The 24,353-nt window shown below is 38.1% G+C and overlaps 1 protein-coding gene across 1 annotated transcript in view; it reads right to left on the reverse strand.

The window, feature by feature from the left end:
- MMP16 (matrix metallopeptidase 16) overlaps window positions 1–24,353 on the reverse strand; it is a 289,314-nt gene that overhangs the window by 14,261 nt on the left and 250,700 nt on the right. The window contains exons 8-9 of the mRNA XM_046642690.1: window positions 11,169–11,319; window positions 2,130–2,245 (exon numbers count right to left, since the gene is read on the reverse strand). Of these exons, the coding sequence (XP_046498646.1) occupies window positions 2,130–2,245; window positions 11,169–11,319 (267 nt within the window). The remainder of the gene's footprint in view (window positions 1–2,129; window positions 2,246–11,168; window positions 11,320–24,353) is intronic.

Below are 24,353 nucleotides of genomic sequence, written 5' to 3' on the forward strand. Positions count from 1 at the left end.
ATACAATATTTCAATTTAAAAAATTTTACTGTGTTGCTTCATAGTTGTTTAGAAGTAATTTATAAAAGTTACACAGTTCAGAATATACTTTTCAGCACAATTTCACTGATTTATATTGAATGAATATTATTAACTTTTCAGATGGACAAGGATATGAAAAATCATGGGGGCAAGGGGCAACAAGAAGATTTTTTCTGTCATTTTCACATAATTACGATTTATTTCCAGAGAAATGAAATAAAATCTCATATATTAGCCTTGTAAAAAGAAACAGGGAAAATGGAAACAGTCCATATGCTAAGAAATTAAGATTATGTGTATTTTCTCAATCTTTTGAAACAATTATCACTTATTTGAAGTTATTTTTACTACAAAAGTTATGCTCATTTTAGAAAATTAATAAAGACAAGAAATGAAAATGTATTATGAAATTTGCTAGAGTTAATCACTAGTAAGACCTTAGCTTAATTTTCTTTGCATATATTTTTGTATCGTGTGGGATAACCTTTACTGGAGGCAGGTTGGAGCAGTGGTAAGACTTCACGAATCTTAGCTAGAGTTGATTTTATCTGGGTTGGAACACCCTTTAGTCTAAACTCAAGAAGTTACCTTTCCCTAACCCCGAGCTTCTTCCTTGCTGACAGCTCTAATTCTTAGAGGAGAGCTCAGTTTTCTGCCTTCCATGTCATTATCTTTCACATTTTTTTTTTCATTTCTTTGTCCTTTTCATCTGCATCTTCACAGTTTCTCAAGTTTTTTGGCCACATTATTGATTTGATTTTACTGCCTTCATGTGACTGCATTCTGACTTCCTTCATTTTCTTATTGATTTCCTTTTTATCTCAGATGCTTCATCTCCATCTCTCCTCTCCCATGGATTTTTGCTTTTGTCACGTTCAGGCTATATCTTAACTCGGTCCTTTAATTCTCTGAACCAATAGAATATACAAATAACAATAATTCTCAGCCAGTGTTATGACCAGGGCTTCAAGGGCGTGTTGGACTGAATCTGGGATGATGTGGGACATTATCACACAGAAGGTAGTCTATCATTACAGGTAACAATAGTCAAAGCATAGGTGTGTACTTTGACTTTTCTGACTGAAATTCATTCATCCTAGGTCGCAGTTCCTCCAAGTTTATGCACAGCGTAAGGTTTTCTTAAACTCTGGCAATCTGCTGATGGTCCGTCATAGTTTTAATTTTCCCTGTTTCTTCATTAAACATTTTTGCTCTTTACCCTCCCTAGTTGCATTTAATTTTGTTCCTGCAAGTGATTGTTGCATATATATTATAGACTTTTCATGCTACTGCATACCCACACAATGTATTATTTTCTTCTGGTTCCTATTATAAATCATTTGATGGGGTATGTTTTTTCTCTGTATTTCGGAATGATGTCTCTTGCTTTTCCTCTGTTCTGGAATATGGTGTACACATTTTATTTTGAATTATTATTGTTTATACCTATTCCTATTCACTAATCCCTGAGTGAAGAAAGAAATGTTCAGACTTTACATATGCCAACAGAGAGGGGAGTATGGATTATCCATCTCTTGGCTAACGTTCCACTTAGCACCTGCTGAATCCCAAATCCTGGGATGGAGAGCAAGGGATGTGGGCAGCTCTCTGATCTGTTTCTTGTCGTTAAGCAAGCGCATATCCTCTCTAGCCTGACTGTATGGAGCTGGGGTCCTCCTTGCTCCTTGACCCTGTAAGCCAAAGGCATATAGGAAAAACTATCACCCTCAACATGCACATTTACCAGGTGTCTCTGTGCTCAGTGTACACTTACAGCATATCTTCTCTGTGATCGGCTTCTGTCCCATGTATGTTTTTTATTATTATCTTTGCAGGAATTTTAGTAGAAAAATAGGTGAGGTTACTTCAAAGGTATCCACACCCTCCATTTCAAAAAATTAACTTTATTTTTTTCCTATAAACTAAGCTGAGGTTAAGAACATCTGGAACACAATATTAAACATCAATCTAGGAAGGAACGTTTATATAAATATAATATGATATAGCCTTAGTATGGCACTCTGTAATGATTTACTGCACCAAAAGAGTAGATTGCATTATTGAAATATTAATAAACTCATGAAATATAGAAGGCACATGTTGCATACCATTTTCTTTGTGCACAAAGGCTCCCTGAGGAGATTCAGGGATGCCCTTCCAGACTGTGATTGGTTTGGGATAGCCAGGATCCATGGTTTTCATTTCTTCACTATATCTCCAATACCTAAAAAGGGTAAAAAAACAAAACAAAACAAGAAGACATGCATAGGTTGGGAATTATGTATACAAACAGGACTAGCTAACATTCATTAAGTCTTTGCTCTATGCTATGTGTGCACCTGTTCATGATCTACAGAACTGATTTAAATCACCGGAAAGACAAGGGACACAAAGATTTATTCTGTGTCCTTTCCTGTAAGTTAAAAATGGGTATGTTATTGTATATTTACTGTCTGCTAAAATTAATAAAAATGCTAGTTAAGTATATTATGCTGGGTAAGCATATTTACAATTCAAAATGGCATCACCCACCTATGTATAAATCAGAGGTTTTCATGATTCTTTTTAATCTGACTTAGGCAGCAGAACATTTTCTGTGAAACAGTCTTAAGCAGAGTCTTAATTCATTTATTCATTCAACAAATATTTACTGAGTACCTCCTATGTTCCTGCATTATCATAGATGCTAGAGAACAAGCCTGAACCAGACAAACGTGTCACAGCTCTCATCAGTCTTACACTTTACAGATACGCAGGGGTTATAGGTAAAAAACCAATTTATCAATAAATACATACTATGACAGCAGGTGGTAAGATCTGTTAAGAAAACAAGGCAGACAAGGTTATCTGGGAATAGGGGTCAGCCATTCTAAATTAGCTGGCAGAGAGGCCCTCTCTGATAAGCTGACACTTGAGCAGAGAGCAGAAAGAAGGGAGGAGCAACACACGTAGGTTTTTGGGGAAGAAAATTCCAGGTCGAGCAACCAGTTAGTGAAAGTTCCTGTGAAGGAGCTTGGAGTGCGCCAGTGTCCACAGTGAGGACAGGGAGATGAGAACTGAGTCTGCAAGGGGACATGAGGTCAGAGTGGGGACCAGCATCTCAGACTAGATAGGCCCTTGGTTTTCCTCTAAGGGAGATGTGAGGCAAACGTCGATTTTGAGCAGAGGAGCTTCAACATATGGCTTAATTTTGAAAGGAACAGGCTGCTGCTGTGAGTTAAACAGACCAAAGGAGGTAAAGAAGAAGCAGGGCTACCAGTCAGGATGCGACTGCAATGATCCCTGGGCTAGAGCGTCAACTGCAGAGTTGATGATAGTTCAAGGGATTGGAATATTATTTTGAAGAAAAAGCCCAGAGGGCTTAGTAATGGATTGAATGCAAGATGTGAACGTCAGGAATTTGGGGCCTGAACATGTGGAGGAATAATGTCGCCATTCAGTCAAGTAAGGAAGCAGGGAAGGTAAGTTGGGGTGGTGTGAGCGTCTTGAGGTGGTTTTAGGTATGTTAAATTCAGGTGCCCGCTAGATATCAAAGTTGAGTTGTTGATGAGGCAATTGGGCATATGAGCGTAGACTTCAGGGCAAGTCTTGACCGGAGTCCTCAGTGTTCAGACAGAATGACAGATAAAAGCAAAGCTTGCGAAGAGTCAGAACTCTCAGACTCTCACCCCTTCACAGGGCGGCCCTTGGGCCACTTTCACAGAATCACCAGACGTCCATGGATGAATCAGTGACCATCTGTACTTTAGATGACTCATTACTGTCTATATGTTCTAAGAGTCAAACAAAATTATGTCTTGAATGTTCAAAAAGATAGAGAAAATTGGGGTGAAACCATTGGGAATTCACAGTGATATCACCTATTTTCAGTCAGGCATGATGCTTTATGCATTATCTTACTTTAATCACAAGAAACCTATGAGACAGTCATCACTGTCCTAATTTGACAGAAGAGAATTCTTGGAGGACAATGAATGACAGGTAGGTTTACACCCAGTTCTGTCTGATTTCAGAAGTCTCCACTCTTTATTCTGTGCACACCAATTATGTTTCCCAAATTTATTTGACAAACTTTTTTTTCACTAAAAACCTCTTACATCTGCTAAAGCTAGTGTTTCACCAACACATTTTGAGAAGTAATAAATACACTTAATGCATTACTTGGAATTAGGCATTTTAGCTCAAATCGGGAAAAAAAAAAATTCCAGTATTTTCTGGATATTTTCCTGTTCCAGCTCTGTGGAGGATCCTTTATCTACAGAGCTGTGGGATCTTGTGAAAAAGGTTTTGCTATAGGTTCCTAGAAACCTCATGCAAGCAATGTCTGGAATATTAACACTCCCTCCATCTTCAGCGTTTACATGGAAAGCAGAAAGAGATTATTTCAGGAAGTATCCCAGTAAGTAAGCTACAAGGCAGATTTCATCCAGAAAGGGAAGCACACTGTTACAGGTATGTGTCAGATTCTTATCACATAAAAGATGAGAACAGATCTGATGGAGAGATCAGGAGCTTTGTGAGAGGCACCAAGCTGGAATAATGATGACTAGGCCTCTTTTTATGAGGAAGACAAGCAGGCTGACTAGCGCATTGTTCTACCCATTCTGAAGTATATTTTCTTTCACACTTTGTTCATGGAAATATCTGCTTTTAAATTAGTTTCCAATACTGCTTTCTCACACAACACTCTATGATGAATATAGAATGGTTAATGGGGTCAAGAGTGCATGCAAAATCTCAAGATTTCTTCTCTTGAGTAAATATTTCAATGGGATTTACAGTAGTCCTATATGTCGACTTGTCACTGCATTTGACCATAAAGAAAACCTCTCATAGAGAAATTGTCAAATCCATTATTTCATGGATTCTAAGAAACACTTTTTTTTTCACATTTTACATCTCTAAAAATTGAGATGCTCCTTACAATCAACACTGTGTCAAAGTTTACTGGAAAGGGTTTTTCCCTCAATGACAGATTAAATAATGATATATATTACAATAACTGGCATTTTTAGATGACATAAACCATAACTTAAAGTGAGTGCTTAGACTTTGTTAACCTAGAAGTTTGGAATAATTTAAAATCCTAGGGACCCTCTAGGTGATTTAAGAAAGATTACTACGTACTTAGAAACCAGGTTTGTTCCCCAAGAAATAGTCATAGCGATGTTCATGTAAGAATATCTATACTTTATGTAGTGTTTTGTAGTCATAAAGTAAATTTATATCCATACATTATTTTACTTTATTTCGCTAAAATCCCTCAAAGATCTTTTCTATTGTGTATTATAAATGTACTCTATGCTGATGTCTTAATCATAGGTTTAGTATGAATGGTCAGTCAATTCAGTCAATGATGGAGAACTGGGCAGCATATTATTCAAAGATAATGACTAGTCACATTTGCACTTTTTGAATGTTGCAGAGTTGAAACTCAACCCAACGCTCCCTGATTCAGTTTAGTATGGCTTCCTCCATGTTACTGCTAGCAATCCCCCTGACTCAGCATTCTTGTACTAATCCACCTGTCATTCCTACTGCTTTGGTGCTCTCACTCCAATTCTTAATGTTCATTGTGTGAGCATAATTTTCCTTCCTCCCTTTTTCTGTCCCCTCATAGATCCATTTACCCATCACTTTTCTGAGCATCTATATTATGTGTCAGGCACATAAGATTCATTGAGATCACATTTCAGGAAAATATTAATGGAATGCGAATTTTATTATATTCTCTTGTAGGAACATAATTCTGCTATGAATTTGTCCCAATAAAAGCTCTTTTCCCTCTCTTTGCTAGCAGATAATGCAAAAGGAGAATTTGGAATCATTTCACAATCTTTAAGAAACTTAACATAGGCTTGGACCCTCGAGTTATCTGCTGTGTGTCAGCTCTGATGTATATCCAATAAACTTGAATGAGATGAGAATCATCTAACTGCATTCAGAGCTGCTGAACAAAAGGGGCTGAAAGGGGCTGAAGCTAATTCATAAACACAGGTTTGCATTTTGATTTCCAACCTATCAGAACATATTTCAACGTGAACAAAAAAGCTCATCCCACTGATATTTTTTCTCCCTGGAAAATAAGCTTATGGGTCACAGAGAAGTATATTAACATATTCAGATGGAACATTGTGTAAATAAACCATTTCAGGGGGGTTATATTTAGATATTATAATGAAAAAATTTTTGGAATTTTGGGCAGGAAGATCAGCAAATGATAAAGGCTATTATAAATGAATCTTACATTTTTTTCTTCTGATATATCAGTCATCTCTACTATAGAATTCTGACTTTAAATTGCTGATTCTTAGAAGCATTATGAACCAATACTTCAAAATAAATTATGATTAGAAATGAGATTTATTCATCACTTTTTAGACTGGATCATGAGTCACAACCACAAGAGACAAAAGTTGTCCATGTAATAGTACACAACGTCTTCTTAAATTCCTTCTATGCAAAGAAAAACATAGTATAGAAAATTCTGGAATGACATACTCTAATGGGATGTTGATAGATACTGAACTTAAACTGAACGAAAATTGGCTCCAAGGGTTATTTCACACGCCCCAGCCATTTCTTCATCCTACTTTGTCTCATTTCGTGACTCCAGAGTGAAGACTACCTGCTTCTGGTAAATTACTGCAAAACACAGGGCCACTTTTTCTTTCCGTACTCAAATAATCACACCAAATCCCCCTCTTCAGAAGCATTATTTAAAATGCAACAGAATTGACAATATCAATTTTATACTTTGTTGGATAATGTAAAAAATACGTACCTTGAGCAATCACTCATAAACACAACTTAAGATGGAGGAAATAAATGTAGTTTTCCGTTTGACTATTAGTGGTAATAATAATAAAACAAACCAAAGTGGATCTAAATTTTGTCTCTTTTCTTTGAAAATATCTTAAAACCCTCAATGGTTAAGCTTGGAATGAAATATAGCAACAGAGTCTTGGATATATTTGTGAGAAGATGCTGAGAGGTGGTTTAGTAACACAGCATTTTAGAGCTAAATGCTATGAGGATCAGAATGTATCCAAGTATCAAATTATAGTGTATTAAGAAAAGGGCAAGTAGGAATCTGAGGGACTGAGTTCCATGCTGCATGTGAAATACTGAAACTGGAAACTTTAATCTGAATTTACAAATCTGTTTAAAGAACTATCATTTCATCTGCTCTTCTTTAGCTATCTTTAAATTTAGAAGATTTCATGCAGGCCGCAGCTTTTAATATAATTTAATATATCAATTACTCTCAAATGTGTGCCTTCAACCCACCTTTCCACTCAGACGAGAACTCAATGATCCCACTACCTACTTGACTTCTCCAACTGGTGCGTAAACAGGCATCTCAATCTGAATATGGACATTTCAATCTCCTAATCCCTTCCCCCAATAATCCTCCCCAATCTGCTTTGTCTCCAGAAATGGCACCATCTACTCAATTATTTAGGTGAAAAACCTAGAAGTTATCTTTGATTTGCTTTTTCTCACCCCTAAAACCAAAGCCATGAGAAAAACTTGTTATGATTACATTCAAAATGTATCTAGGACCCATCCCTTTGCTCCATCTCCGCGGCTCCCATGTGTCCTCCAGCACTACTCGAACCAATCTCCTTCTTCCACTCTTGAAGACCATTCTTGACACAGAAGCCATAATGAAGCTTATGGATACCCATCAGGGCATGTCACTTTCCTGTTGGAAAGCCTCCAATGCCTTTCCATCGTACTCAGAATAAAATCTGGTCTTTCCCATGGTCTACAGGGCCCCACATAAGTTGGTCTCCACTTACTTGACTGACCTCCTCCCCCACTCACTTGCTATACTCTAGCCACACTGTTTTCTCCGATCTGAACCTTCCAACCTCATTGCTCTTGCACTGGTATTTCATCCACCAACAACACATTGTTCTGAACAGTGTCATGTGGCTGAAACTTCTCCCCACTGGAGTCCCTGCATAAGTGTCCAGTCACCAGGGAGTGACTTCCTCACGAATCTCCCAGCCACTCCTCTGTCACATCATCACCTCGTTTTATCTCTTTGTAGCATTTCCCAGCGTTAAAGTATCAAGGGCCATTTATTTGTTTACTATTGTCTCCCTGTAGTAGAATCTAAGGGCCACGGGGGCAGTAACTTTGTGGTCTTCTCTACTACACCATGTTTATTACCTAGCACATGTCACATAGCATGTGCTCGTTTATTCAAAAAATGAATGAGGACTATGCCATGACTGGTGAAGAAATCTTCAGGAGCCAGGAGTGAGAGCTACTGAAAATTCATCAGCTGTCTCACGTTCATCCTGCCACCTTGGGCATTCGGGTAGAGAAGGATGAACCCCTGGGGCATGTCCTTGAGGGTGTCTAGACTCTGGCAGGACGTGAACAAGACATAGGGCTGACAGACGGCAGCACTTGGACCAAATCTAATTTAAAGCTGTGCTTGTTTGTCTAGCAAATTACATAAATGATTCTGATTCTGAAGGCTTCTCTAGGATACTGCACTTTCCAGCTCATCGCAATCCCCACCAGTCCCCGTTGCCTTTTGCATGACAGCTGTACCGGTACTACGTACAGTATTTGCCTGACTCCTTAAAGCAGTCCAGGTTTTTACACCTGGACTAGATTCTCTCTAAGATTCCTTTCTGATCTGAGCCTTAGAGAAGCAGAAATCTGTTAACACTTTTTTTTTTTTTCTTAAGCAGAAAGATGGCAGAGGGATAAGAGGGAGAAATAAGGAAGGACAAAAAAATTTTCAATATGTTTTCTCTCAAAAATATCCATGGAAAATATATACAATGTTAAAATCGGTAAGTATTGTAAATATACAATGCCTATAAGGAAGAAAGACTCACTAAATTCTTCTACAAAAGTGATACTGAAATTGTTGTTTATATGTTTGAGTTAGTTTAATGTTTTTTCACCTACTTTTAATCTAGAATAAATGTATTGACAAATGTTGTGACTTTGGAATTATATAATTATACAAATACGAAGTAATCTGTTTATAAAACTTCTATAACTCATGAAATCATATATAATATCGCACATGGAAATTAACTGGGATCCTGCTTTAAATATTTTAAAACCTATAAAACCAGTCATTGAAGCAGAACTTAAAATCAAAGTATTTCTATACATTTTATATGCAGTTTCTCAAGGAAATAAATAAACTAAAACTCCTTTTCTCATTTACTAAAGCCTTTATTCTATTATAAATTTGGCATCTAACCTTCACTGATTTCACTGATTTAAGGTGGCCCACATTTAATTTCTAAACTTTAACCTTTCAATATAGTGCTAAATTTTTAGAACGGAAACATTTTAAAAAGTAATATCTGCACGTGTGGGGAAAAAGGTCTATCTGATAATGAAACGGCAGTTTTTATTACCATCTATAAAACCCTCATTAAGACTGTCACATGAAAGCTAAGCTTTCACGTTCTGTGCTGTAGAATTCAACTGTTCCAGTGTCTTCTCAGCGTTTTGTTTCTACCCCTTTCTGCCAAAAAAAAGCCCATACAAAAAAACCCCACACAAGTCTGTATTAAACCTAGCCCTGAAAGAGTGCATTCAAGCAATTAAAACCAGCTGAGGAATTAAACCCGAACAACCTTGAGGGCTGTTATTTTAAAGAATATAAGTCTGCAGATTTATTTTCTTTAGTGGCCACCACTCTGCGACAACCAATTTCTTCATTTTCCTTTCATATTCTACCACACTTACATCTTGTTGAGAGCCATCAACTTTTTGTGGTGATAAATAGTATCTTCTACTTTAATAGAATTTTTGTTTGATGGATCTTTATTGTTTTGTCATTTAGTAACAAACATTTAGCAAACCTTAGTTTCATCACAGTGAATTAAAATTTATGAACATTTTGCTATAGAAGTGCATACAAATCTAATGTACAGAAACTTAGTAACAGAATAAATTTAAAAGTATACATTCTTATCCATGGAGGCAAATTACAGGATCTTTGGGTTCACAGAAAAAGCTCAACATTTGAAATCATTTGCAACTAATTTTAAATTGCAAAATAAACAAAGTTTATATCCTTACTTACTTTTCTCCGAGAGTTGGAGACATTTTGTAGGGTTTATGTTAAGCTAAGATTATAAGGCAAACTCAGTAGTCACTTGTCGGACATTAATGCCTGTTGTTCACACGTGTGTGTGTGTGTGTGTGTGTGTGTGTGTGCACGTGCGCTTTAAATTTACTTGTAAAATGGCATACTTAAGTCCTTTACATACCACTGAAGGTCACTTATGAGCGTCACATTTTGACCCAGGTAGTAATAGTGTAATGAAAATTTGATTTTTCATCTTTATTACTATTTTTACCTAATATTAATTTAAATTAATAAAAAAAACATAGCTTCGATTTATATTTTACTCATCATATCTGTTAAAAAATGGGTAGGGGTGGAACTATGTATACCTGGTAGCTACTGTAAGCCATAAAACTAATAATTCACTTAATTTTTGTAAACCCTGTTAGTAATGTCATAAAAGGAAAAGAAATGAGACAGATAACAGGGAAGGAATACTACACTTCAAGCTAAAAGCATTTAGCCCAGTGATAGTTTGGCTAGTTCATAACACCTATTTGCTGGTACCCAAATAAATAGTGTCCTAAGAAATAAAACTCATGACTAAACTGAAGTTATTTGAAAATGTTCACAATTAACTGTGTGCAAAAATTTAACTTTGAATATGAAAGGAAAAAAAAGCCTGTACTAAAAAGTACATTTTAAATGAAGCAAGTAAAATTAACAGTAATAAAGTAAAAAAAGTAAAATAAAAAAAGAATAAAGTAAAATTACAAGAAAATGCATTACAAGGATGCAGATACACTGCTGACACAGCCTTATAGGCATGTTAAGATTACGGAAAAGACAAAGAATATAGACCTATACACATTCATAAGAAAGGCACATTATTTGGGTATATCAGAGGAAGATTTACCTGGAATATTATTTTAAAATATGTTTAAAAAATACTTTCGATGTCATTAATTCCTGTTTACACCCGCACAATTAGATTCTATCATCAACAGTGCATGCCTAGGACAGACTAGAAATATTGACTTCTCCAGACATTAGTTAACTGCATTCCTAATGTGAAGCGTGCACTGACCTGTCCCCCTTGAAGAAATAGGTTTTCCCAACGTCCTCCCACCAAATGGCTGAGTCAATCCCATGAGGGGGAATTCCGCTTCCGAGAGTAATCAGGTCATGAGGGTAACCAGGTTGAAGAGTCGTGTCCTTGAACACCCAATATTTGTTACCTGTATGAAACAAGCACAAATACAGAATACACTGATTTAACGTCAGAAATCAGAATACACACAATGCATTTAAAATTATTTTACATGAAATAACTCAGTAGCAGTCACATCTGGAATAGCCATGTTATTTTTGAAACAACAACCTTATTTTCAAGAGTGGAGATAATGAGTAACTGTTCAATAACGCAATCAGCATTTGTGAATTGATTTAAGAAACAAAAAAGATCTACAACGTGCCATAAGGAAACAATTCTGAATCAAGGATGGAGGATTCTCCCTCCAGGAATCAGAGGCCGGAGTTTTGCTCAAGGCTCAACCATTCCTGTGTTTTGTGCTTTCCTATTCCCTCATATTGTTTTACTGATGATAACCTCTACTCTATTAAAACACTTCCTCTAGGCTCCTTTCCTCTTATTAAATAAACATTCCCAGTCCCTCTAGTCATAAAGTCTTCCTGCTTTGATCCGATGCCCTCTTCTAGCTGTCACACCGCCTCTCTCTTTAAGAGTGGTAACTGAGGGGAGGAGAACGTAACCCTAACCTTGTTAGGAATTGCTGGAGCACGGTGATACTAAAAAGAAAACAAACTTTAATCAGTTTTATTGCTGTTTTGAAATTATCTGCAGACAACACGGTTCCTCACGCCCTAAGGCCCTGGCCGACCGTGCCCACAGCTCCCCTGTTCCGTATGCCCCTCGAGTAGTCTACAGCCATTCCTCACTCCACTGAAAGCTGATCTAATGCCTATTGTCCACAGAAACCTTAGTCCTGGAGTCACCAATGCCTTCCAAGGAAACAACTCTCCACACTTATCTATCGACACAGTTGCCCACTTAAAGTGCTTTTCTCCCTGAGCTGCCGGAAAACCATTTTTCTTTTGTTATTATTGTTTCTCTTTCTTCTCTCCCTGCTGCTCTCTGGGCAACTTTGACTTTACTCAGTCCTTGGATGCTGACCTTTCCCAGGACTCTGTTCTCTGCCCTCTTCCCTTACTCTAAACCAGGGTGGGGGGAGGCGGGGTCACAAACTCAAATACCAAGGGCCAGGTTAGAGATGGCAGGAGCGAGCGGAGTGGTAGGTATTCAAATATTGAGACACTTCCACAAAAGCCAGTGAACGTCCATTGTCCTAAAGGCCTACCCCCCACCCTCCTTCCTGAGTCCTCTTCCCCTGGTCCTTCTGGATCTTTCTATAATCAGGCAACCTCTTACATCACTAACTCCTCCTGGGGTTAATATCTGACAAAGTAAAACAGTTAATGTCTGACAGTATCCTCCGTACTTTCTGGTTGATAGAAGGCTTTACTTTTTGTTATAATATCTCAGTACTACTCCTAGATGAGCATTATGATAAACTGTAGCATTCGTGTTATACCTAAAGGAATTAAAAAAAATTAAAACAATGTACTTACCTAAAACAACACAACACAAACCAAAAAACACACCTTCAGGCTGGATTTAGTTAGGAGTCTTTAACCAGGAGTAATGTCATTTACTCCAAGAGCTTCTACTGCCATTTGATACCATTTTAAACTAAAACAATATTTACTGAGTACCTTTCGTGTCCCAAGTATCATGTTAGGCACTAAGGATACTAACGGGAACAAGACATACCTGATCGCTACCCTGATCACCCTACATTATAGCGGATTAGGCAGATGAAAACCAAGTGTACAAAAATATAACTGCGGTAATTGGAAAACTAGTGAATGCTATGAAGGAAACATATCAGGGGCTGAGAAAAGAAGACCAAAGGGGAATTTACCTCAAGTGCGATCAGGAAAGCCTCTCTGAAGAAATAACACTTAAGCCAAAATTTAAAGAAAGAGAAGAAGATGCTATCTAAGCAAAGAATGTCAGGAAGAGCATCGCAAGCAAAGAGAGCTTGGTACGATGAAAGAACTGAAAGACCAGGGGAGAGTCGCGAGGAGTAAGAGCCACGCCCTGAAACCTACCTGAGGGATGGGGATCTTACCTTGAGTGCACTGGGGAGCCATTAGAGAGGGTAAATTAGTGGACAGACAGGACTGCTTTATGTTTTCAAAAGATAGTTTTCACTCTTTTGTGGAAAATGGATTATAGAGGAATGAATGGAAATGAGAAGACCTATCAGGGGCCTTCTTCAAGAATTAATTAGTTGAATTATCATCAACAATTTACTTACCCTGCTTTAGTCACTGGAGATATAGGCGTGAACACGAGATAAAAAACAATACGTTAATGTAACAGTGATGGGGTGGGGGTGCTTCTTGGTATCGGACACAGGAAAGATCCCTATATTCAGGCAACATGTGAGTTATGACTTACATAATTCAAAAAAGCCAGCTCAGTGAAGATGGTTTGAAAGAGGAAGCAGGAAGGACAAATGCCCTAATGGGAAGAATCTTGTGAGACAGCTAGAACACAATTTTGTAGGAGTGTATAGTAAGAATAGAGATGAGGATCATGGGGCCTTTGTCAAAATTTGAACTTTATTATAAGTGAAATTGGAAGCTATTGATTGTTAAAGAGTTCTTTGTTAATAGTCTGGAATAAGGTGACCTCAAATGACGGAAAGGAGAAAGTGAAGTTGCAATATACTTCGGAGATGGAATTGATAGGCGTTACTGGTGGGTTGGCTGTAGGGAATAAGACAGAGATGGTGTCAAGGATAATCCTCAAGTTCTGACTTTCGTAAATGAGAGTACAACAGTGTTACATAACAAGACAAAGGAGATGGGGTGGATGTGCCATGAGGGTTCAAGTCAAGACTTTGAGACGTCAGTGAGACATCTAAATGAAGAAGTCAAGGAGGAAACTGGATATGTGAGTTTGAAGATAAGAGTTTGTAAGTCACAAGCATAAATATGGCATTTACTAATTTAGGGTGTGAAGACATTATCCAGGGAAGAGTAAACAGAGAAGAGGAAGAGGAACCCGAACCAGGCTTCCGGAAACATGTAATCCTCGAAGAGATCCCATAAGAGAAGAGGGCGGGGTAGGCAAGTGAGAAGGAGGTAGAAGAGGCAGGGAGGAAGACTAAAGTGAAAGAAAACCTCAGAAGCTCAAAAAGAGAGTGATCATATATGTCTGTCTCTCATCCAAACATCCCTTGAAACCCAAACAGTATATATAGTTACCTACCGGGATTTCCCTCAATGTTGACCCACAAGTTCGAATTTGAGCTCATCCAAGGACCTTTCTTCTTGTGTCCCCTATTTGGGTAGACGGCATGCTAGTCACTCCATGGATCATATCTGAAACCCCCCTGTTCTATTTTTCATATCTGATCGATCATTACATTCAGCTGATTTGATTTCCTAACTCCTTCTTAAGCGTGTCCCCTGCAGTCTACTCTTGTTGTCACTGGTACCAGGAAAGCCTTTCAATCACCCTGCCGAAAGGCAAGTGCCTTGTCCACAAGCTTGAAAGTAGGTCCCATTGTTCTCCAAATCCTCCCTCTATGTTACTACTCCAAGCCTAGGGCCATCAAAATTCTGCAGAGTTATGGAGATATGACTTAAGCATCTGAGCAGAGATGAGCAGAGCCGTCCACATCTCCTTCTTGGGAGCACAACCCAGGGAACACTGACAGACTGTTCCATTCAGTAGGGAAGCCAACTATTTATGACATACCATGAGGCCTGAGCCGCCATGATGGCCTTAGGCAAGCAGACACTACCAGAAGGTAGAAACTGACCAATCAGAGAGAGGGACTGAAAGAGAAAACAGAATGGAGTGGATGCAAAAAGCAAAGTGAAAATAGGAGAGTGGCCAGGAGGCCTATGAGGGAGGTGGCCAATGCAGTCAGATCCTGAGCCGTGTGGGCTCCTGTCACACAGCCACTTCTCAGCTTGATTGCCCTCACTGGGTTTACTTTTCTTTTAACAGAATGAGACTTCTCAGTATAAATTTCTGACCATCACACAAGATATTAGACATGTTTGAGCTCAAGTCTGTTGGCCAAAGTCCCGGCATTTAGCAGTGCACCACGCTGTCTTCCAGCCATGTGCCTAACGAGCAACCCTTTTCTTTCTAGCTCACATTATTGCAATAGCCTCCTTTCTTCTCTCCCTGCCTTCAGTCTCTCTTTCATCTCTCTTCCACAAAGTCACTGAACGGGTCTTTCTAAAATGCATACCTGATTTTACCTCTCTTTTGTTTAAATTTTTCAGTGGTTTCCCACTGCATTTGGGATAAAACCCACACTTATCTATACGTCATTTCAAGGTTCTTCTCAATATGAGTCTCTTACTTCATCTACATTCCATTTACTTTCATTTCTGGAGAATGGGTACGACTCTTTCAAAACTTAGCTTGACATCATTTCTCTGGAAAGCAGTTCCTATCTGAGTAAGGCGGGCCTCTCACGTCGCCAGAGTACCTAGTCTTCACCTTTATCGTATTACTTAGGACACTCTGCTTCAATGAATCACAAGCCTGGCCCCTACTCTAGGCTGTGGGAACATGAGGGCAGACATTGTATCTGATGTCATTTTCCTGTAAGACCTTACATATAACGCCAGGAAAGTAACAGGTGCTTCATAAATGGCTATTGATTCAAAGACCCATGTTGAATATTACACGAATAAGTACATACAAGGTCAAAAATCCAACAGAAGGTGACAATAAAGGCTACATAAATAACATTGTGGGCCTTAGTCTTGAATTTTGCTAAGAGAGCAGGAAAAATAAATTTTACAACCACTAGCAAGTCTGAGAGAATATAAAGGCATGCCCCAGTATTGTGTTGGAAGACCATTTAAGTGATTATATTTAACTGAGTGTTGGGAAATACTATCATAAAAATATACAACTATCCTGAGTCATTGTTTAATCTGAATATTTTATAAAGAAAAAACCACACCCCAAAGACCCAGATCACTTCCTTGCCAGAGTCGGTGAGATGGAAAATCCAGAGAGGGTTTCCCAGCTTGCTCCGTATTTTAGGCATAACTCCATGGCATTTAAAATAGAAAGTCTTAAAACAATAGAAGAAAAAGAAAGTCCTCTTCTGTCAGCCTATACTTCAGTGACTTACTGCATCCTTTCCTTTATCTCACTTTTAATTAGCAAATGGTACAGAGTTTCAACGCCTCCCATGCCAGCTATTTAGAGGAAACCTTTATCAGCTCAGCTCAGTTGGTTGCCCCTTCTTTCAAGCAGGAACACTCGAGTATGCCTTGGAATACTCCTGTTTGCAGTTCCTAAACTCCATTTTTTCCATGAAAATTTCTTCACATTCTTTCCAGGCCTTGATATTCCTGGGCTCACGGATACCCAGGTTCATGTTGCATGAGAAAATGTTCATAGAAACTTAGTTTATACGTTATCCAGGGTGTCTCAAGAGAACATAATGTGTCCAAAAAACAAAAAGAGTTACTGTTCTTCCAGGATATTCTTATTATATAAAAACTATTTTTTTAAATGTGTTTTGGAAATACTTGCCCATACTATTGGTCGAGTGTTTTCCATCAATAAAAGGTAGAACAATCAGCCTTTCACCATTAACGATCAAGACTTTTGCATAAAAGGTGTCAATTAGCCTTTTTTTTCTGTTAGAAATGAACACTGAGGGATTTTGAAAAATGCACTTATAGTCCCTTTAAAAACAAAGCAAAATAGAAAACTCATCAGCAAATATTCTCTAAGGTTGCATGATGGGATCCCAGCAGTTATACATAAAAAAATTAAGAAAAACAACCTCTTGCCTGCTGAGTAATTGTGGCATAGAATTCAAGAAAATAACTCAACAATGATTATAAGTTATACATTTAATTTTGCAAGTGTTTATCAAGGAAATACAATTTTATAATTCCTTGTGTATCCTGATGAGGTAAGATTTTCACATGACAAAGCTGAAGTGACTTTGTTTCTATTTTTTAGATTTTTGAGTAACTATGTGTGATTTATATTCACCTCTTTTCGTTTTTTTTTAACATTGGAGAGGTAGACTTTTAACTACCTTACCATCAGATGGTCTGGTTCTCAAGGAAAATATTGCCTCTTTGGCAGAATGAAGGCGTTTACTGGATTTCATTTGAGGTTGACATATTCTGGAATAAATGGAAAAAACTGGTCCTTACTGACATTGTACTTGGCAGAAGGCAGAGGAAAATATCAACAAGTCTGAGTTAAAGAAAGAGAAGCTTTATAAATAAAAAGAATAACCTCAAAGAATATTTAGAGTTGGAGAGGACTTTACAGATAATGTACTCCAGCAATTCTTCAATGAGATTCATCCATCCATCCATCCATTCAATGTCAGTTTATAAAGAGCCTCATAGCCAGTCAGTGGACTAGGAGCCGTAGACACCCGAAGTAGGAAACCCACAAGGTTCCTGTTCTTGTGGAGCTGATGGACCAGCAGAGGACAGAGACACTAAGCAAATAATCCCATCAAGAATTTTTTTTTTTTTTAAAGATTTTATTTTTCCTTTTTCTCCCCAAAGCCCCCCGGTACATAGTTGTGTATTCTTCGTTGTGGGTTCTTCTAGCTGTGGCATGTGGGACGCCGTCTCAGCGTGGTCCGACGAGCAGTGCCATGTCCGTGCCCAGGATTCGAACTAACGAAACACTGGGCCGCCTGCAGCTGAGCGCGCGAACTTAACCACTCGGCCACGGGGCCAGCCCCTCCCATCAAGAATTTTTAACTTATATGCTTATTCCCATGACTTTTTAAAATTTGCATCAAGAGGACAGTGCCCATTCTGGAGCCTCAGATTCATAGCTGCTTTCCTAACAGCCTTGGACTGACCAGCTGTTGCTAACGGGAGTGCGCTGTATTGTTCAGATGTACTAGATCAGAAAAATGGTTGTGAATCTAGCTTAACACATTTATTCTACAGGCCAAAGAAGTCATGTGCTTAAAACCACACAACCAATTGCTAATAGACTGGGACTACAGTGGAGGTATTTTAATTCAGCGCTCAATTTACTATTCCAAATTGACTCTGAGAACAGAACACGTTTACACTCTGCCTGGCTTTCAGAATTGCTGATGATTTCCTGCTTCCTTCCCCCCCTTTATCAACTAATCACTCCAAATTTATCATTGGAAGTGGTTATTAATTAATCCACTGTGTTCTGCTCATGGCTTGTTCATTGTATTCTCAGTAATCAGATGCCCTTTATAACATTAATTAAAGACGATCAACTGTATTCTTGTCTCCTTAGAGTCCACAAACCTCTACTTATATATTTATATTGTGTATCTTTTACTACAACAGTGGTCAGTAAACTAGGGCCACCAACTGCTGCCTGTTTTTGTAAATAAAATTTTATCGGAACACAGCCACACCTATTCATTTACAGACTGTCTAGTCTGCTTTCCCCCCACGATGACAGAGGCGAGTAGTTATGATAGAAACCATATCATGCCCAAAGCCAAAAGTCTTTACTCTGTGGCATTTTACAGAAAAGATTAGAACATAAATTCCTTAAAGGCTGGATTTTCTTCATATGAAAGAAGCCTGCACTTAGATTACTCAATAACTATCCTTTACGGGGCTGATTTCCGGTCGATATTGATATATTCTTTGAGAACACTTCAAAAATTAAAAAAAAATTGTCATAAAGAATTAATATTTTCTTTATTAGATTCTGTGGCTTAGTGGAGCATTTCAACAGCTCTGAAATCAGATAGAACTACAGGGTGACGGCTCTACCAACTGGTAGCCGTGAGGTCTTGGGGAATTCAACACATCTGAGACTTCCTTTCCTAATTGGCTCATACAATACTAACACCTCTCTCAGAGTTCTGGAAATAATGAGAAATCAGATGTATAACACACCCACACCACACCCAGATCATGGTGCCCAAGAAATGGTACTTATTAAGACAATATTTCACTGATCAAATTTGCTTGCTACCTACTCAAATAAATAACGTCAATAATAAAATGATTAAGTATACAGATCTCTCTGTTAGCATCGATTACTTGGATTAAGTTTTAATTTCTATCTTGTTTATAGGAAGGTTACTCAAGAAATGTGAATAAATGTCCAACTCTGGAGGTTATATGACTTTTTTGTTACCAGCATCTATTTTCCTGGGTTCTACAACATTATCGAGTAAGGGAGAGTTCTGAATACTTATGCAAATGTGCCAACCATCGAGTTGTGCAGCTTAGATCTCCCTGCAGGAAAGAACTGGCCATTGAGCTGAATGCCTTTGGTTTGGTCAACGCCATGCTCTTCTTGTGCAGTCCAGCCAATGACTGAGCATGGTGTGTACTAGATCCTGGCCGTTTCTGCCCCACTGAGACTCCTCTGACAGGCGGTCCTTGCGCTGGAGCTGCTCACTGGGTTCGCCAAGACTCTATCCCATTCACAGCACAGTTGGAGCCTCCCAAGGCCCGTCCTGCCTCCTCCACCATCATCTTTCACAGGTTTCCTTCCCTCCCCATAACTTTATCTCAGTGTCTGCTTCCCAGGGATTCAAACTGACACAGTCAATGAAAGGATATGACAAAAGTTTTTGAAAATGAGGAGAAATTAGATGTACAAGTATTACTGATGGGGAAATATTGTAGTTTGAAGTATTAAAAAAAAGGTATAATAAAAAGATATCAGACTTTTTGAATCCTTGTAATTAGGTAGAGGTGAATTATCAAGGGAGATTTTCAAATATTATACTTTTGGCCACTTGGTTTAGATGATCACTTCACGTCAATGTACCATATAAATATTAATACTAAAATTTGCTGAATATTCATAATTCAAGAAAATAGCACGATTCACATTACAAAACTGTTTTTGCGGGTACCAAGGCCACTGAATGTAAATTCAGTAAATTAATCTCTTGTATGTAAACTAGTCTCTTGTAAGTCTTTAGGCATCAATTTTCCATTACCTCCTATAATCACCACATTCACCTATCCATAGCAAAAGTTCTCTTTTAGGTTATCTGCTGTACTACACAAGAAACAATGTATTTCTGCCTCAAATGAACTTCACGTGCACTCCCTAAACCTTTCAAGAGTGAGGATTTGCAAACAGCATAAAAAAATGGCTGCTTGCCACTATGGAAAACAGTGTGGAGATTTCTCAAAAAATTAAAAGTAGAAATAGCATACAACCCAGCCATCCCACTATGAGGTATTTATCCAAAGAACATGAAATCAACAATTCAAAGAGACTTATGCACTCATATGTTCATTGTAGCATTATTCACAATAGCCAAGACCCGGAAGCAACCCAAGTGCCCATCAATGGATGATTGGATAAAGAAGATGTGGTATATCTATACAATGGAATACTACTCAGCCACACAAGAAGATTAAATTGTCCCATTTGCAACAACACAGATGGACCTTGAGGGTATGATGTTAAGCAAAATAAGCCAGATGGAGAAAGACAAACACCATATAATTTCATTCATATGTGGAAGATAAACAAACACATGGGCAAAGAGAACAGATTGGCAGTTACCAGAGGGGAAGGGGGCTGGAGGCTGGGCATAAGGGATAAAGAGGCACACATGTATGGTGACTGACAAATAGTTATCTACAAGTGAAATTTCACAATGTTATAAACTATTATGACCTCAATAACATAATTTTTAAAAAATTAAAAGAAATGGCTGGTTTATGAGTATTTGAAATAAAGTAATAATGCAAGTCACATAAACCATTTCTTAAGGAAACAGTTCTTTTTCTGCCATCTTCCAGCACCACATATTGTAGACAAATCTTTTTTTTTTTGGGTGAGGAAGATTGGCTCTGAGCTAACATCTGCTGTCAATTCTCCTCCACTTTGTATGTGGGATGCCTCCACAGTATGGCTGATGAGTGGAGTAGGTCTGTGCCTGGGATCTGAAGCCGCGAACCTGGGCCGCCAAAGCAGAATGCATGGAACTTGAACCACTCAGCCACGGGGCAGCCCCTAGACAACTTTTTTTTTTTCCCTTTGAGGAAGATTAGCTCTGGGCTAACTACTGCCAATCCTCCTCTTTTTTGCTGAGGAAGCCTGGCCCTGAGCTAACATCCATGCCCATCTTCCTCTACTTTATATATGGGGACGCCTACCACAGCTTGGCTTGCCAAGTGGTGCCATGTCCACACCTGGGATCCGAATCGGTGAACCCCGGGCAGCTGAGAAGCGGAACGTGTGAATTTCACTGCTGCACCACCGGGCCAGCCCTGACAACCCTTCCTTTTTGATATATGTCTTTTGTACGTCTTCTTACTCCCAAACTTTATTACCCTCCTCTTTTCTGCCTGAGATATTTTAATTCCAATTCAATAAATGGTTTTTGCCTCTTGAAACAAAACTGTTCAAGATCACGACAAGTGCTATGAAAGCTGAGTGACAGCAACAATATGAATTTTGAGACAACTTTTCAAGTCCTTGACTTTGACTGTGACTGATTTTGACAACACTGGGAGCTTCGCTTCAAATTTATTTGCAGATCTTGAAGGAGATTGCACCTGCTCACTTTTCAACATAGCTTTTTAATATTATTATCTCATAACCATTCAGCCTGAACACGACTAGTAATTGAGAACATAAACATCTGGCTTGATAGTGCTTATGAAATGCTACTCTGTGATGCGTGATTTACCTGAGTGAGGTTCAGATAGCTGAGTAGCACAAAGCTGAAGTGCTTTCAGTTGCTGAGGAAAGCATGTTATTTCCCTGAGCGGTGATAGATTTTCTGTTTCTGGGACTCTCTAAGGAAACCAAATTTGAACATAAATAGAGAGGAACGACTCAGTGTTAGCTGCCCGATGTCAAGGAGAGGGATGAGGGATGTGTTCAGACACCACAGCTCTAAACGATGCCAGGTCCACCACGTGACAGTCACACGCACCAAAGCAGGTCCACGGCTGGCTGACACTGAGTGAGACAGGCCTGTGCTTCGTACCTCTGGCCTCACACTCAAATGCAAGCAGCTACCCTGAGCGGCATCTTGATTGGCAAAGGGACACATTAGGTACCGACTTCTTTAAAAAAATGCACACACATCCATACATTCGAGGTTGAAAGAAAAAAATTCCTTAAAATGCTTATCTACTTACTTATACCTTGTTTCATTACACAAAAAATTTGAAGGCTCTTAAAGGAAAAATATTTTATTTTATTTTATTTCTTTTGAGGAAGACTTGCCCTGAGCTCACATCCGTCCCCATCTTCCTCTACTTTGTATGTGGGACGCCTAGCACACCATGGCTTGCCAAGCAGTGCCATGTCTGCACCTGGGATCCGAACCAACGAACCCTGGGCCACCGAAGCGGAACATGTGGACTTAACCACTGCGCCACCGGGGCTAAACCATTAAAGGAAAAATACATGATAACGTGGTAAACATAAATAAAAAATACGACTAGGAAAATTAGAATAGAGAGCCAAAATAGAAAATAGATAAGGAATACAAAATAACGAAAATGAAATTATTCAAAAAACGAGCATCAAAATATCTAACAGTCATTTATAATGTAAATACTTATAAAATACATTACAATCACCGTAAGTAATAATATCTAAGATTAAATTGAAATTATATGTTTTACATATGATATCTTCAGTAAATGAATTAGTTCTATATTAAAACCTAGTTAATTTCTCATTCTGTTATTTTCAATAATACTAGAACTTTGACCAAGAGGAGAGGTTGCTGGAGAACGGGGTATGCGCTATAAGGAGACACTCCCCTTGATGATTACTGGGCTCCAGTAAAGGACTGAAACCAGAATAGTATTAATCCGGATGCTCATAATTAACATGCTATGGAATAATGAAGGAATAAAATTATACTACCCATGGTCACCTGTACATTTAGATTTACAAAATATTTACTCAAACTATTGCAACATAAACTGATGTGCTTAATAAAAGCTTTTTTTTAAAAAAAAGGTTTGTTGTGGTACAATTGATATGCAATAAACAGCACATGTTTAAAGCTCATAATCTTACGTTTTGACATATGTATGTGTCTGTCAAAGTATCAATATAATCAAGATAATGGACATAATCATCATCTGGAAAGGTTTTTCCTGCCCCTTTGTGTTCCCTCCCACAGCTCTCACCATCCAGAGGCAAACACTGAGCAACTCTCTGTCACTATAGACTAGTTTGCCTTTTCTAGAATTTTATATGAATGTAACAACACAGCATGTATTCTTTTTTGTCTGAATTCTTTTACTCAGTATAATTATTTTGACCTTCATCCATGTTGTAATGTGAATCAGTAATTCATCCTTTTTATTGCTGAGTAGTATTCCATTTTATGGGTATACCATAATTTGCTCATCCATCCACCAGTTGAGGATATTTGAATTACTTCTGGTTTTGGGTTATTATAAATGCATCTGCTGTGAATACTCACATAGATGTCTTTGTTTGCATATGATCTCAATTGTCTTGGGAAAATACCTAAGAGTGCAATGGCTGGATCACACAGTAGTTGTATGTTTAACTGTTAAAGGAATTGTCAACACTCAGTATGGTCAGTCTTTGCAATTTTAGCCATTCTAACAAGCAAATAGTACTATCTCGTTGCAGTTTTAATTTGCATTTCCCTAATGACTAATATTGTTAAGCATATTTTTATGTGCTTATTTTCATCCATGTACCATCCCCAGTGAAATTTCTTTTCACATCCTTTACTCATTTTTATTGAGTAGTTAATTTTCTTTATATTGAGTTTTGAGGGTTCCTTATATATTCTGGATACAAATTCTTCATCGTTTATATGATTTGCATATACTGTCTCCCAGTCTATGGCATGTCTTTTTACTCTCTTGAAAGTATCTTTGAAGAGCAGAAATTTTTAATTTTGATGAAGCCAAATTTATCAATTTTTCTTTTATGGATTGTGATTTTGGCATCAAATATGAGAAATTTTTGCCTAAAGCAAAAGCATATATATTTTTCTGTGGTTTTTTTTTTAGTTGTTTTATAGTTATAGTTCTTACATTTAGGTTAGGACCATTTAGAATTAACCTTTGTATTAACAAATTAGCAATATTTGTTTTAATTTCGTATACGGTGCAGGGTATGGTTTAGAGGGTTTTTTTGGCCTATGAATATCCCATGGTTTCAGCACCATTTGTT

The sequence above is a fragment of the Equus quagga genome, chromosome 16 (genome assembly GCF_021613505.1).
Source record: "Equus quagga isolate Etosha38 chromosome 16, UCLA_HA_Equagga_1.0, whole genome shotgun sequence".
Taxonomy (NCBI): domain Eukaryota; kingdom Metazoa; phylum Chordata; class Mammalia; order Perissodactyla; family Equidae; genus Equus; species Equus quagga.